The following is a 16,408-nucleotide window of genomic DNA, read 5'->3' as shown; positions in this document are numbered from 1 at the left end:
AGAGGTTACCTGCCTTCAGATACGGTGCCGTAATACAAGACAGCAGTTGTATGGCGTAGCTTTCTTCAGACCAGAGACCCTCTTATGGTCTGAAAGTCACACACACACATTCGCAGTCACTCAGTAGTTCAAACCACCTACTAAATCTGGAGAGTCCTAGCATACATCTCACTTTCAAAGTTTTTGTACAATGTCCATATTATTTTCCTCTTATTTTTTAGTCTGGTCATCATTAAATTTGCAGTTTTTCTGGCAAATCGTTGAGGATTGAAGTCTCTAAATAATACCAGATGATGACAGATGTTTGAGTTTCAGACTTCAGATCTTTTGAGATTACATAGTAATGCAAACCTGTTATTCCAACAGACTTCTATGTTCATAGGAGCAATATCTAAAGTCTGTTCCTATTTTTGGTCCTTTGTTCCCCCCATTATTTCTGGCTTGTCCAGATCTCTTGCACTAAGAGGTTGAGAGGTATGATATCCAGTGCAAAATAAGTAATTACTCTGCCCCTGGCTTGTATTTAGCATCCCATCCTGATAGACACTACCCACAGCTAAAAATACTCATCATTAATAAAATAAATAAATAATAATGTGATACCCTGATAGTGCTGAGGTGACATCTAAGCATGTCATCAAAAACAACTGTACAAAAATTTCTCAGAAGTTTTGCACGTCACCGTTATGGCGACACCACTGTGGTGTTTCCAAGACATAAGACTGTATGTGAGAATTACGTCTATAACATAAAATGTGTGCACAATGGCACACAAATAACACTAGTCCTTCCATAGATTTTCCAACAGATATTATCAAAGCACCTGCTGCCTTCTGCTATCTCATTTCACACAGACACACAGCCATGGAAATGACTTTTCAGTAATGACAAAACTTTTCAATAATGACGAGATATGTCCATAATAGGAAGAATCTACTGAATAGGAGTCGACAATATAGTATTTTAGGTCACGTGCGCACTTGACTACACATATCTCACCCCTATTTTTTACCTTAACCCACAGCCAGTGCAATGGACTGGCATAGCATATTCTGCATGATTTCACTTCTCATAATGACCTTCTGGTACCCAATGTGTGCAACCGTGGCCTTTGGAAGGGTACACAGCTCATTACACATCCTTTTATTAGCTGTATTAATTTACCACCAAATGGCATTCGCAGTTCACTACGAATTAACATAGTCCAACTACCGGTTGCATTGACTGTAGCACCTGCTAAAGCAGTGGAAATGTCTAATAGCTACAGAATTTAAGGTTTTCCATGCATACATTTGGGGTTGTTTTTCCCGTGCACCAGAAAACCTTACTAGAATTTACAGTGGATACCTTTTCCCCTTCCTCGTCTCCATCCAGAAAAAAACAAAACAAAAAAAATCATATTGTCACTGTTCACTTCATTTTGCCTTTCCAAAAAAAAAGTGGATGACTGTGTTTAATAGACCTCCATGGTACATACTACCACCCAAAAAAAAAAAAATGAAAATGAACAGGTGTTCCTGATGGTTCTTGCACTTCCAACTGGTAGCCAGTCATTACCAGTTTAGAATGCTTCCCTTTGATCTCACCACAGTCCTTGTGAAGTTCCTGAAGTGTACAGCAGTAGTAGCAACTCTCTTGAGACTTGATTCCAGGTGTTTTCCATGTCTAGATGACTGGCTCATTTATGTCCTGACCAGGCATCCGCTTATGATGTCAAGAAAAAACGGTTATGCAGACGTGCTATTTTGCGTATAACTATAAACTACAAAAAAAAAAAAAAAGGTAAATCTCTCTTAAAACCAACTCAACTCAAAACACATAGTTCAAACAAGAAAGATGGCAAGTAAAAAAAAAAAAAAAAAAAAAAAAAAAAGGTTCGCAAAACCAAGATTGTGTTCTTCAAGCTCTGGAATCAGAGGCTGCAGCAGTAACACTAATTCTGTTGACCAGGATTGTATATAAAAATTTCTTCAATGGATGCTTGCCACACAATAGTCATATTTCATTATCCCATGTCCATTCTATGCGAATCACCAGTGCATGTAAGATAGGTCTCAAGTGGTAGATTCAGTCAGGCCATGTTCTACAAGGCTTTTTTACCCCCCCCCCCCAGCCCAAGGTCATAATAACTAGGGATGTTTCCCACCCAGGTAGAGGTCATTACCTGGGAAAGGCAGTCCAAGGCATACGGTCCCCCGGTGAGGCCAGTTTCTGTATCAGTGCTCTAGAGATGAGAGCAATGCTATAAGCATTGCAGGCCTTTCAGGATGCTCTCCCTATAGGAACAATTGCAATTGAAGTTAACTTGTCAGTTATGTGATACTTCAAACAAGGAGGAACCAGATTTCTACTCATCTGTCGAGAAGTGCTCAGGGTAACATGAGTGATCTCTCCGAAATGCTATTTAGTATGATAGAGGACAAACTGAGCAGGTGCACTCTTCTACCTCATGATTGGCTCTTCAACAAGAGCGTGACGGTGAGTCCAGCCTTGCTGCGATGTTTTTCCACTTCTCCCCTAAACAGCAATGCAGAAGCTATTTTTGGCCTATTCCTCCACATGGGAAATCACTGCTCTTTTCCACAATTTGGCAACCTTTATCCATATCCTTTAATTTCTCTGATTCCAGAAATTCTACAGAAAGGTGTCAGGTTGAAGAACAATTCATCCTCATTGTCTCTTACTGGCCACCACAGATTTGGTTTCCCTTCCTATGGCATCACTTAATTCGCCAACCTTGGAGTTTAGATCCCAGTCCAGACCTACTGTCTCACCCAACAAGAATCATCTATCCAAATATTCAGGACTCTCCGGCTGAAGATTAGGCTTCCCCCATCCCATTAATAGACAGACAATCTATACTATCTACACCTCTGGCAGATCTTCCGTTTAACCATTCAAAAAAAAAAAAAAAAAAAAAGAAAGATTTGGGCACTGGGCTCTTCAAAATCATGTTGAACCCTCTTCTGCCCTGATTCATAGCATTCTCCGATTCTTAACTCTACCTTTTAACAAAGGAGCTACTACATCTGCAGTTAAAGTTCAGTTGGCAGCAATTACTAATTTCCATAGTGGAACTGATTTGATTCTTCACTAGCTTCTCACAAGCTTTATGCTTCCTTACAAGGCATACTGTTGTTAAGGCCTCCATTTAAAGATTGTGCTCTTCCATGGGATTGGAATCTGGTATTGCAAGCCATTATCTATTCCCCCTTTTGAACCTACAGATGACTGTGATTTTAAATTTCTTTCTGTCAGATGAATTTCTTTTTCTTTGACCTTATCTGAGAAACCACCCTATCTGATTTTTCACAAAGATGCAGGCAAGTTATGAACTGAGGCATCTTTTTGCCCAAAGTAGTATCAGAATCTAATTTAATCAAATCAATTTACCAGTATTCTTCCCAAAAGATACAAATAGGGCAAATATTGACTACTTTTATTGGATGTTTGTAGACTGCTATGTTTCTGTTTAATTAGAACAAACAGCGTCAGTTCTACAGATTAATTTATTTGTTTTGTTTGTAGATATGAAATTGGGTAAACCAGGGCTAAATTTTTCTAGACAGCTAGCTTATTGCCTGCATCTCATTTATTTATAACAAATTGGATATCACATTACCAAAACAAATACGGGCTCATTCAACCAGATCCATGGCAGTTGCCTCAATTTTATAATCAAGAACATCCATGGATGACATTTGTGCAGGAGGAATGTGTTCTTTCCCATTCCTTCATCACTTATTAAAAATTGGATATGGTCTTTTGAGGTATAGCATCATTGGCATTAAGGAGTATCCTGCCCTGAGTCCAGCCTGGATATAAGGTAGCTGGGGGGACTCTGTCCCATCAGTCGAGGACAGAATGAAGATTGACATCAGATGAAGTTGTGTACTTATCATAAAGTTCCATCTGTGTTGTCGATTTTCCATTCCTCCTGGACTCCCCACCCACCAGTCCCTACCCTTTCTAGGTTTATTTTAGAAGAACGCGCCCATCTAACAGAGTTGTTATATCTTGCAATTTTTACCAGCCCCAGATGTGGCATTGCCTACTTGTGTGTGTCCTCTCTCTCTCTTTTTCTCTTTTGTATGTAATGTGTTTATATAAAGTTATAAGAGTGCATCTTTCTTTTATAGCTTGCAAACAAAATCTGAGGTAATGGTGGTTGGTGCATTATGTGTAAGGGAGAAGCTTAAGAGTTCCAGATTGTCGCAAGCTTTGGCAACGGCCGGATCTGAACACCTTCAGTTTTGAAGGAATAAAAATCGACAAAACAGATGGAATGTTATGAGAAGTACATAACTTCTTTTTTTCTGCTTGTGCTGTGTACAAGAGCCCTAACTGTGTAACTATGAAATATGAAAAAATTAAAATAAAGCCGGACCACCAAGGTCAAACAAAGCACTTGCCTCTTTATTTACAATACCAAATAACTAAGTGCTTTCGCCAGAGCAGCCTGGCTTCTTTAGAATCATCTGGTTGATGATTACCCATATTTTTAAATATCCCACTGCAGTCCCCTTCTGAAGAAACCGGGTTGTTGTTCTGGCAAAAGCGCTTAGTTATTTGGTGGTGTAAATAAAGAGGCTAGTGCTTTGTTTGACCTTTGTAGTCCGGCTTTTTTCTTTTCTTTTCTTAGTTCAGTGTTCCTTGTGGATCAGTTTGTGTTTTAACTATGAAATACCCCTTCAAATCTGACAATCATATTCCGCCTTGTTCTTTTGGAAGAATCAGCTTATCCCAAATGACTCTTGCTGTCTTCTCTTCCCATAATATCCTTCAGCTGTTTATTAATTGCTATCCACAACATCTCCTCTGGTTGATTAAAAATATGCCTGATCTGAGTATAAGACTAAAGGGAATAAAAACATTTTAACTGCTTATATCTTGCTATCCGTATCCATATAAAGAGCTTCTAATTTCTCAGTTTTTGTTTAGTCTGTTCCTACATATCCTTGGCTGCCACACTGGAATCATTTTTAATCCATATTCCTCAATACTTGAGTTTATCATGTCCCCATAAATGTGGCTATTGCTGAAACACTTTGTGTGTGGGTACATAATTTACCGTATTTGCCTTTGTTTTAGCTTCATTAATTTTGTATCCTGAAAAAATTTGAAACTGTCTCAAAATGTTCCACAACACTTTGATGTCCTGGTTTTATCAGGTATAAAATAATATCATCTGCAGATAGAGCCAGTTTTTCCTTGATTACCATACCAATTATATCCTTAATTTCTGAGTCCCTTATTTTTTTTGCCAGTGGTTCTAAATATAATGCAAATAACAAAGGGGAGAGAGGACATACTGCCTGATTTCTCAGCTCAAGCAGAGATTGTCAGAGAGGACCCCACCCACTTTAATTTTTGCCTCTGATCCTTCATATATCCTCCTAATCAACCTTATAATTTTATCAGGGAATGCAAGTGATTCAATTGCCCTGCTCATAAAGTCGCAGCTTACTCTGCATCAAGAGCCACCAACAACAGTGGTATTTTCTTACATTCTGCTTCCTTCTGAATCATCAATGTTCTGTTAATGTTATGTTTGTCTCACCTCCACAAAACTGCATTTATCCATGTCTATCAGTTTTGGCATCACCTTTACCAGTCTTCTAGCCATTATAGACATAAACACTTTATAGCCATGAAATGGGCCTGTATGAAGCTGGATTTGATGGATCTTTACCCTCTTTAGGTATTACAGCTTCTTCTAAGATGTTGGTACTTCTCCTTCTCTTAAATTACTGTTAAAATAGCCCTCACAAACAATAATTGTTCTTCCCCTACCCAAGCTCATATAGTACCCACACTAGATCTCAATAACTTCTCTTTCTAACCTGTCCCAATAAACACCATAATTAATATTTCAAAAAGCTTAAACCTGCTACAGTTGCTGCTGACTGTCTACCTGCCGAATATCTAAAAATTGCGCTAGAAGCAATATCCTATCCAGTATCCATTTTAACAGACCGATCCATCTCAGAACAAAAAGTCCCTAAAATTTGGAAAGCATCATATATCATCCCACTATATAAAGGAGGAAACTCGACAATTATCAAATCACTTCCAGATGGCTATACTGTCATCATTATCAAAAAATACTTGAGATGTTTATCCATTCACAAATCTTGAACTATCTAATAACCAACAGTCTTCTATCTAACTCTCAGCATGGTTTCCATCCTAATCATAGCGCTGTCATAGCCCTGGTTAACTTTAGCATTTGATACAGTCTCCCATTCTAAACTCTTAACTACACTTTTGGAACTTAAACTTAGCCATTCTGCACTTACTTGATTCCAGCAATATCTAACTGGATGCCACCAAGCTGTAAAATGGCAACAAAATCTTTCTTCATTACTGCCTGTAACCTTGGGAGTTCCACAGGGATATATTTTGGGCCCTTTCCTTTGTATTATCTCTACTAACGATCTTCATACTGCCACCCCACTTGCCTTTGTAGTTCAATATGAGGATGATTCCACCCTGATTTGTGCCGCCCCAACACTACAAAAACTCAAAAAAAAAATCACCCAGCAGTCATTTAATGCTGTGGAATCTTGGTTAAACTTTGCACAAATTAAAGCTACCAAAACAAAACTCTTGTTGTTCTGTCCAACTAGAGCTGCAGACACCACCCACCTTTCAATATCTCACCATTAAACTGTACAAGTATTTCTCCCGTTTCACAAACAAAATTACTTGGAGTGGTCATTGACCATATACAATTTGGCATACACATATCACAGATCATAAAAATTAACAAAAAAATAGGAACCATGTACAGAAATAAACATTTTCTAAATAAATCTTCAAAGGCCACTATAGCAAGAACCCATCTTATCTCTACGCTACTATACACCTCACAAATCCTTACAAACATTAATAAATCTGATGTAGCAAAACTTAACTTGCTGTAATAAAAATTCTAAGTTTGCCACAGTAGCAAATTTCAGATCCCATCATTATTTGGCTTTAAAATAAGTATCCTGACTCGAACTACCAACTCTGATTGCTTATAATCAATTCAACTTTTCCCATTGAATACTAAATCAGCCAGAAAAAATATCAGTACTTCAAAATCTACTAATATATTACTCCAATAGCAGGGTATTGCTTCCAGTAACAAATCCTTCCTGAATATATCCAGACCTAACAAAGTTTCCCTTTACTCCAACTGCATAGCCAAAACTTGGAATTCCCTGCCATTAAATATCAGAGCAACTAACACTTCCAATTTTAACAAAACTTCTCAAATCACACCCATCAGAATCATGGACCTGCTCTTGCACAAGTCCTGGTTAGGAAATAGATGTCTTAAGGCAGCTAAAGGAACACAACCTGTTATTTTTGTATTTGAATAGTATACCCCTACTAAGCATATGTATACTTAACTTGCTTATGTTCTACCTACAATCACAGTACTGCTACTCTTTGTATCCTGTGTAGACTGTATGATTGCATCAGTGAAATGTATAATGTGTATTTTCATTTTGTACTTGTATCTCAGATCGAATCAATATTTGTGTCTGTACGTTGTGTATGTATCATACTGTTATTTATAAATGTGGGGCTTTTCTCCCCAGGCTTCTGCTGACAAAGAACATTTTGTCCAGTCAGACTTTCCAGATAAACAAATGTAAAATAAAATAAACAAAACTTTCCATATCTTTCAGTTTTTTTTCTTATTAGCTTCCAGGTGTCCACATAAATACCATCTTTTCTACTTTCCTGTAGATTGGTTATATATCACCATTTTTATCTAATCTTCTCTTATTCTAACTGTTCGTAATTGAGCCTTACTTACCTCTAACCTTGGCACATTTAATTCTTCCGTAAACATTTCCAGTTGTACCTTTTCTTGATTTTTCAATATTTCTCTGCTTTATACAGACTTTCATAGAATTTCTGAACTATTTCTACTACTACTACAGGATCTGTTATCTTCCTTGTTGTAGGCTCCCTAAGATTGGCGACAGCACTTTCCATTTTGTGTTGCCTGAACCGTACTGCTAAAAGTTTTTGTGTTCTAGAGTTATTATCAAAAAACAGTTGCTTAACAGCAGTCTTTCTAAACTCATTCATGTTATCGAGGTAATCCATTATTTTTTTGTTTAGCATTCTGCAGTTGCTCCTCTTCTTGTTTTGTGGCATTCTCCCTGTTTTACAATACTTTAACATTTGTCAGTCCCTCCAAATAATTCTTACTTGACAGCATCTCCCTTTCTTTTATTTCCAGTCTATTTTTAAACTCCACTTTAATTTTATCCCACTCCATAGCTATATTTTTAGAAGAAATTTCTATCTTCTGTAATAGCTCCTGAATAATTTCTACTACCCATTCCTTAAATTCCTCCTTTTTTTAACAGATAAGTGGGAAAGCACCAGTGTCTCATTTTTATTTCATTGCCGTCTGTTTTTATTTTAGTTGTTATTGGTGCCTGATCTGAAATAGTTATTGGGTGCGTATCAAGACCCTCAATTAAATGCACATGTTCCTGTGAAATGCAAATTCTGTATAGCCTAGCCCAGTTTTTGTATCTTGGGGAGTATTGTATAAATTCACTCCGAACTCCTAGTACTGAATTCACAAGTTCCATGCCAAATATTTTCATATATTTCTTCAAAAATCTACTCTCTTTTGTTGTAGTTTCCCTTCTGCCCCCCCCCCCCCCAACACATCTTCAGTGCTGCAAATCAAATTACAGTCCCCAACTATAGGTAATATTCCTTGCTGAAAGCTTATTTTTCCCAGAATTTTCTTAAGCTGCATTTATAGCAATTTTAGGTGGAATATAAATACATAGCAGTGTAATCCTCCTACCTTGCCAGTGTAGCCCCTTAGTACTACAACATCTGCCATTATTGTCTTTTTACCCCTTCTATCACTATTGGAGCTCCTCTTGCAATTAATATAAGTACTCATCTTTTTTCCTGTGTTCCAGGTATTCCACTGAATAACCATCCTGAAAACCTTTATTTAGCAAATTCACATGTTTAGTTCTTTCCAAGTGTGTTTCCTGTAGCATAGCCTTTTGCAGTATACATTTTTAATATAGTTAAGTATTCTGTAGTTGTCTGTGAGACCATTGATATTTAAAGACATTACAGAAAGCATCATTGTCTTAAAAAGTTATTCCTACCTTTTACGTATAATGGCTATTTTGTTAAATGTCTAGTTCCAGCTTTTGTGTTAAATGCATATACTGTTTGGCAGGTTGACCTTTTATACAGTTGTTTCTTGTCATATCCATTTGAGCATATGTCACATCTTACAAAACTTTTTGGTTTATTGAAAGACCTTAAACAAAAAAAAAACGACCCAATACCCCCATAAAACCCATGTACATCTTCAAATATTGAAATGTTACCCTTCTAATAGGAATGTATGTTCCAAACTGACAAGCCACACTGTCAGACTTGAGTTAATCTAAAAGAGAGGTTATCTATGCTAAGATGCTTGGGTACAGCCTGTGCTTCTACTAAATGCTGTCTGGTTTTGTCTTATCTTTATAGCTCTCTCAGATGGAAAAACACTTGAATGTTTTTAGAGAACATTATCTCCTAGCCATTTCTTTTTATCAGATTGTCTCCTAGAGATATGAGAACTAGATAGAAAATTGCTAAGCATACGTTTACTAGAAAAAAAGCTAGAACAAATACTTAATATTCTTTCATTTACTTGCTTTCTCTTAAAAAATTGTTACTAGATCAAGCTAAGGGCCTTAATCCAGTCATTCCCCTATGCAGGAATGAGAAAAGTGCACTATTTCTTTCTTTTGTCATGCTCTTTTAGCCAGATTCTTCTTCTTTTTTTTTTTTTTTGCATTGCAGTTCCTACAGTTCTTAAAACTGAACATGGAGAAAGAGAGAAGGGAGAAGTAAAAAAAAACAAACAAAAAAAAAACACAGGAGCATCTATTTACGTTAGTATCCTCATTACACTTAACAGAGAAAACTTTACTTTTATAGTATGCAAAGAAAATCCTGCACTATTAAAATAGTACCATTAAGAAAAAAATGTTTTACTTGGTTGACTTTCTCCCTCCTCCCCTCTCCTAAATATTTTTCTGAACAATAATGACCTACAAGTTAACAAAGTCCAAAGAGTCCAGTATTTCCAGATTTGCTCGTTTCTGTCATGTTTCCCGAATATAATTATTGCTTTGTAATCCCACATTTGTCAGTGTCCAAGATACTGGTTTTATTTCTGTTCATGTCTGTCTCCCAAATCCTCTCTCTGCTTCATTTTGCAATGTACTCTCAGTTCTTCTAGTTGATTCTTTTATTTTTTTCCCTTCTCTCAACATTGTCCATTGAAACATTGGAAACTGTTTCACTGGCATAGTCTCTGTGTGTTCATTATCAGAAGAACAAGAATCAGAATCTCCTATTTCACAGCTTGCTTTGTTGGACAAACTTTTGTATTTCCTTGTTATCATGTACTTTAAAAAATGATTGTTGTCCTTCCAGGGAAAAATATTTTGAAGATCATTGGGTACAGCAGTTTGAATCTCACGCCTGCTTCTCAACATTTCCTGAATAATGGACTAAAGTTGCTCCTCTTCTGTCTGGTGTACCCTGAGTAGTCATACTCCACAAACACTCTGCAGACTCCTACTTTTAATACTTTATCTTTCTGCCACAGTTTTTTTAGCATCAGCTCCTCCTGCTGGTAAAATTGCATCTTTACTATTAAATGTCTAGGTTGTTTTCTAATAGCCAGGTTTGGAGCGTACACATGATCAGAGCCGGGTTATGGTCAAATGGGGCCCTAAGCAGGCAGGGTAATGGAACGAGGTGCCACATGCGCAGACACAGTAGCCCCCCCCACTACACAGCCCAACACACATACACTCACACAATAGAACCCCCCCGTCCCATTACTTGGCTGTTTCTCCCCAGTTACCATAAAGACTGGTCAAATCTGTCAGTGTGCATACTATTTTCTTCTTAGATTTAATTTAAAACTTTTATTTCAAATTTTAGAACACAAGCAATGATAAACATTTGCTAAACAAAACAATACAGTGTTGCAGTGAAAACGGACTTGGCATTAATGGGAAACTTCTCTGCCCTTGAAACTTGGATTAATTGAAATGGCATTGAAGCCTTCATTCAAAGGAAGTGCATCTGTCCAGTGGTGGATCAGGTTTACCTTTGGGCTGTTTTCAAACCATAGGCCTCTTGCACACATTTTTTGGACCATACGTACATGCATGTGTTCTTTGATTCACCTTCTTGATTGTATTAAGTTATATTCCTTGTATAATACAGCACCATTTGGTTAGAGTATGTTTTAAATTTGTAGTTTTGAACATTTTTCCAGTAATCAATGAAATAAAACGTATGGACCAATAATGATAAAACTGCTCATTTCAGAATATTTCAACCATAAAAAGCCACTCAAACTTTTGTCATTGCCATCTACCAATCTCCGTCAGTGTGCAGAATCTCTACAGAAGTAAAACTCATCCGAATAATTCCACATTATAAAGATCTGTAAATAATGAAGTGGTTGTGGCGAACAAACCACTTTATATTTCTGTGTTTCATCTACAAATTCAATGCCTGCTGCCCTTGAAGAATAAATAGCCTATGTTACATTAAAAAACAGAATTGGTAAGCTGTAATGTTGCAGTAAGGAGTGGATGGCAAACCAGCAATGGTTCATAGTTACTAGGCCCGTCATTCAAAGGAGGACACACTCAGGACAGCAGCGCCTCTGTCTCTCCTCACCCTTAAAGTAACAATGTCAGCAATTCATCTACATAGTGAGGAGTAGAAGCAACAGCCTTCTGCATCAAAAGCAAGTATGCTACCTGTTGTGCTACTAACACTACTTTCAAGTTCTGACAGTGACAACCATTTGCTAAACAAAACAGATGCACAGTAAAAACAGACTTGGCATGAACCGCAGTAAATTCTCTTCCCTTGAAGCTGACAGTTCTTTGAAACTGCACTGAAGGTGACAGTTCCTTGAAAATGCGGTGAATTTAGGTGCATTTGGCATAATGGTTAAGCTCTTTATCTCATAGATACAAGGTTTGATTCTGACTTTGGGTAGGCTTAAAATGGCCCTTTAGGGCAGTTAGCCTAGTATTCAGCTATGAGCCTATGAACATCAAACTTGCTTGAAGGTAGAACATGAGAATAACCCTATTTAGTCTGCAAACTTTGTCTGTGATATAAATAGACCTGATGGGGAGACGAGTATGTATCCCAGAGACTACCCCTTCTCTGGAACAGGCTCCCCGTTAATGTGAAGCAGAGTTCCTCCATAACTCAATTCAAGTGTAACTTGGACAGGTGGATGGGGAACAGAAAATTAATCCCTGGTTTGGTACCTGTGTCTCTGTTGGACACAGGCAGCCTGAAAATGGTTAATCTCCCAGGTCCTTGATTGATTGTAAATATTTTGCCTCCCAAGTCCCTGATTACACTTGGCAAGGGTACAAGAACTCATCAGAGATTTGGGATGCATGGCTAGGCTTAAAAAGCCCCTTGTGATCATTACTCTAGTAAACACATAGGAACCTATAAACTCAAAATTCCTTGAAAATGCACTGAGGTAGTCTGGGCCCTCATACCTCTCAGCTGTCTAGATTTCTGCAGAATGTCCAGATTTTTGCCTTAATTTTTGGTCTACTTCTCTTAAAATTTGTGTTTGTCAGGCAAACTGCAGAGAATTGAAGTTGCTAAATATGACACGCGTGTGAGTTTCAGACTTCCTATTCTTCAGAAAAATGCAAGATAGCACTAAATCTGTTATTCTAACAGTCTTAAGTTTATAAGAATAATTTTTAAAATCTGTCCTTATTTTTGGGTTAATGGTGAGGGTGTCAAGTCAGCTTAGGCATGCATGGGGGTGTGATAGAAAAGGAGCTGTAAAATATTTCATTGACAGTTATCAGGATGTGGAGAAGTTTTATGTTGTATTGGCATTCAAGTCTAGATGCAGCTCTAAAAGAATATAGACTTGACACCACCTATAACAGATGGAGTACAAGTAGAAGGTCTGAATGAGAGGTGGGCACTGTTTGGCACACAAAACAAGGAGGGCAGCAATAATGCAAAAGATTCCACTTAAGGAAATGTCAGTGGTGGTGGGATATGGGATACTGTTAAAGATGCTGGCAAGCAAGTTAACAGCTGAATTGCAGAGTTCCATCAGATAAGTGATCTAACAAAGTAAACACAAAATCCCCAAACATCTGTGCACTGCAACCATACGCACCTGCATGCGGACACACATACACACCCTTTAATTCACCAGGAAGAAGTACCTTACTGATATGTTGTTGTTTGTCTTTTGGCTTTTCCCGGTTAGGGGTCGCCACAGCGGAACTCTGGTCCGCTAATGATTGGCAATAGATTTTTACGGTGCCGAGTTGCCAGCTAGACGCCCAACCTTCAATGAAGGCATGCCCATTCACGCATGTCTTTCAGAACACAACTCGAGCATGGGGAGGACATGCAGACTCCGCACAGAAGGCACTCCCCGCACTCCAGCCGAGAATCGAACAGCAGAACCTTTTGCTGTGAGGCAACAACGCTACCGCTGCACCACTGATATATTCATTGATTTTCTTTGCATGAACATTGTGGATTAAATTCTGTGTTTGGAATTTGAAGAAGAAGCAAGCAACAAACAGTATACACACACACACACACACACACACACACACACACACACACACGGATATGATAGTGTTTTTACAGAAGAGCGTCCTTAAAAAGGACATGTATTTTTTTTACTTTTTAGTTAAAAAATAAATGTTGTGGCAGCCCCATCTGACCAGTGAGGCCCACCCCCAGCTAGTGGGGGCTTCTCATAGGCAGTGGGCTGTAGGCAACTGCCTAGGTTGCCTAGTGCTGGATCAAGCTCTGCACATGATCTGCCCTTTCAATTAACAATTCCTGTTGTGGAATTCCAGTCCAGTTCTTTATTTGTGCTTTCATAAAATTAATACAGTCTGTTTCTTCTAGTTTCTCTGGTATGGTGCACTGTCCACTAATTCTATTATTTTTTTTAATATTGCTTCTTGTGCAGTCTCATATTTAGGCAGCCTTTTATTCATTTCAGCCTCTGGGTTTTGTGGTTTTATCACCTTATCTGAATATTTGTTTAAAGCTTCTTCCATTTTTTCCAGCCTTTTGTCATTTAAGTTTATATACTCCAGTAGTATTTTGTTAATTTTAATCGGGTATGTGTGCAGTTGTGTTGACCTTTCCTCTAGGTTACTGGAAGTCATGTCTGGAGCTTGCACTGCTTTTTGCTGAACAGCTGCAGTACTTTTCCCAGTCAGTGTTTTTCCTTACCTTTTGTGGCTGATTTTCCTTCAGGTCTTCTGTATTTCTTTCTTTTTTTTTTCCTGGCATCCAGTCAGTGCACTTACTAGCCAGTTACTGAAATTATCCCAGAAGTATAGGTCCACTAGCGTTTTTCTGCTAAGTTTCTGTTTCACACTAGGAGAGCTAGTATTAAGCTGTTACTCAGTCTGTAGTCATCTTGGAAGTCCTCCTACATTGCAATATCTTGTTCACTGGAATATATATACGCAGTTTTTGTTTCTAGGTAATTAGTCTGAATCATTCTGTTATTGCGTACATTTCTGTGTTTTGTTTGTTAAATGTTTTTATTTCACTCAGGCTGAGCCTGAAATTGGTTAGTATTCATTAGTGCACTACTGTGATATACAAATATAAGTAAAGTCTGAAATACATTTATTAAACGTGCATGTATTGGACAAGACCTTATACAAAGCAATATATGCAATAAAAATGCAATGTTCATGGCTGTATGAAAAGACTTACATTAGACAAACCTGTTATTGTAGTTGTCTGCGACATTGGGTGGTAAGGCTTTGAACGACAACCATAAAAACAAGTTTTCATGTACAGTCTAACTTTTCTCAGGAGGTAACTTTAATTGAAATGAAGTACTATGATATTTTACTTTATCTCTTTTTAGGAAAAAGCATGTTCCATGGCATGGGAGCTGTTAACACAGGTGTATGGAATCCCCAAAGAACGACTGTATGTGACATATTTTGGGGGAGATGCAGCACTGGGACTCAGCCCTGATACAGAAAGCAGGGAGATCTGGCTCACCATTGGGTAGGTAAGGATACAAAGATGGCATGGCCAGGTCTGGCTACCAATGCATCTTTTTATTTTGGATGACAAAAAAATAGCTGTACAGTAGGCTTGCTTTAACCCATTGAGAAATGGTTCTTAGACTAAGTGATCAATTAATTGGGATTGGAAACGCATTTGGAGGCAGACATTTAGTTTTTGTTTAGATCTGGCCTCATGACACTGTTGGGCATGGTCTTTGCTGAGGATTATGTGCATGCTGTGTTTGAGATAGTCCACATTTAGAATTGGTTTCATTCCTTCCTTCCCTTTCCCTCTCTGACAGGGTGCAAGGGAGTTACGGGGCTCATTGGAAATATCCCTAAAGCATACACACTGCCTTCTCATCCAAAAGGCAGTATGAGTCCACTCATTTCACCCATAAATTCATTTGGGACAAACTTTGTACCATCTCTGCCCTTGTGCTTTAAGTAAGTGTTAGGCAGCTAGTCTTTTGAGTGTATTTTAGCCTGCACAGTGACTACTTTGAAGACAAGTGCTTTAGTGCCCTAGTTTGTAAGCAATGACCTTACAGTCTGTAGATCCCCCTACACAGACGTCCTGCTAGTCTGCTTTTACTCTCTACTTGCTAACAGATACTGTCATTTACTCTTACGCAGACTATTTTCTCTTATATTTCTTCACTTCTACACTTGCCACTCCCCTTATTTATATCCTCCTGTCTTTCTTCAGTGGAACTACATGCCTTCAAGGAAATCACCTTTGGTCTCCTTTCCATTCTTAGTTCTCCTTGCCCAAGATAGATAGTTATTAAACCACTTTCAGCTCTGAGCCAGTATTTGTGCACAGTCGCCATTGACCTAGTGCACTCAACTGCTTCTCTAAGCTAGAAAAGTGTGTTTTTATTTTTATGTAGAAGTGTCCCTGCAAGCAAATAGATAAGTATGTAACAGTGGCATCCGCAGTTGGAACACCATTCTGTGGGCTATGTTTTTATGTAAATTATAAATATTTTGGTAGCCTAGAACAAAGATCTTTGTCCACTATAATAGCTCCATTTTCTTAGACCATAGCAGTACTTTTCTTCAACTGTGCTCCATTGATTGTTTTTAGCAGTCCACTGTCTCCCTTCATTGTTTATTTTTCCTTCGCTCCAGACGCTTGTGTAACCAGTTTCAGTTTTGAGCCTGTGTTTTTCCAGAGCTGCAGTTCTGCATTTTGGCTTAATTTTTCTCAATGTTTTGCTGATCTTTGGGGGGGGGGGGGTAGCTTTTTTCTTTGTGATTCAAACTCCATAGAAACC

General features: G+C 38.1%; 1 protein-coding gene across 2 annotated transcripts in view; it reads left to right on the top strand.

Moving 5' to 3' along the window:
• AARS2 (alanyl-tRNA synthetase 2, mitochondrial) overlaps window positions 1–16,408 on the top strand; it is a 1,016,815-nt gene that overhangs the window by 76,253 nt on the left and 924,154 nt on the right. The window contains exon 3 of one of the 2 annotated variants that reach the window (XM_044060935.1): window positions 14,981–15,126. In XM_044060935.1, coding sequence (XP_043916870.1) covers window positions 14,981–15,126 — 146 coding nt within the window. Of the gene's footprint in view, window positions 1–14,980; window positions 15,131–16,408 lie in introns of both variants that reach the window. The other variant, XM_044060942.1, reaches the window with a different exon arrangement.

The sequence above is a fragment of the Protopterus annectens genome, chromosome 1.part0, assembly GCF_019279795.1.
Source record: "Protopterus annectens isolate FY-2018-M chromosome 1.part0, PAN1.0, whole genome shotgun sequence".
Lineage (NCBI taxonomy): Eukaryota > Metazoa > Chordata > Ceratodontiformes > Protopteridae > Protopterus > Protopterus annectens.
Note: the sequence above shows the minus strand (reverse complement) of the source record. Positions and strands in the feature narration are given on the sequence as shown.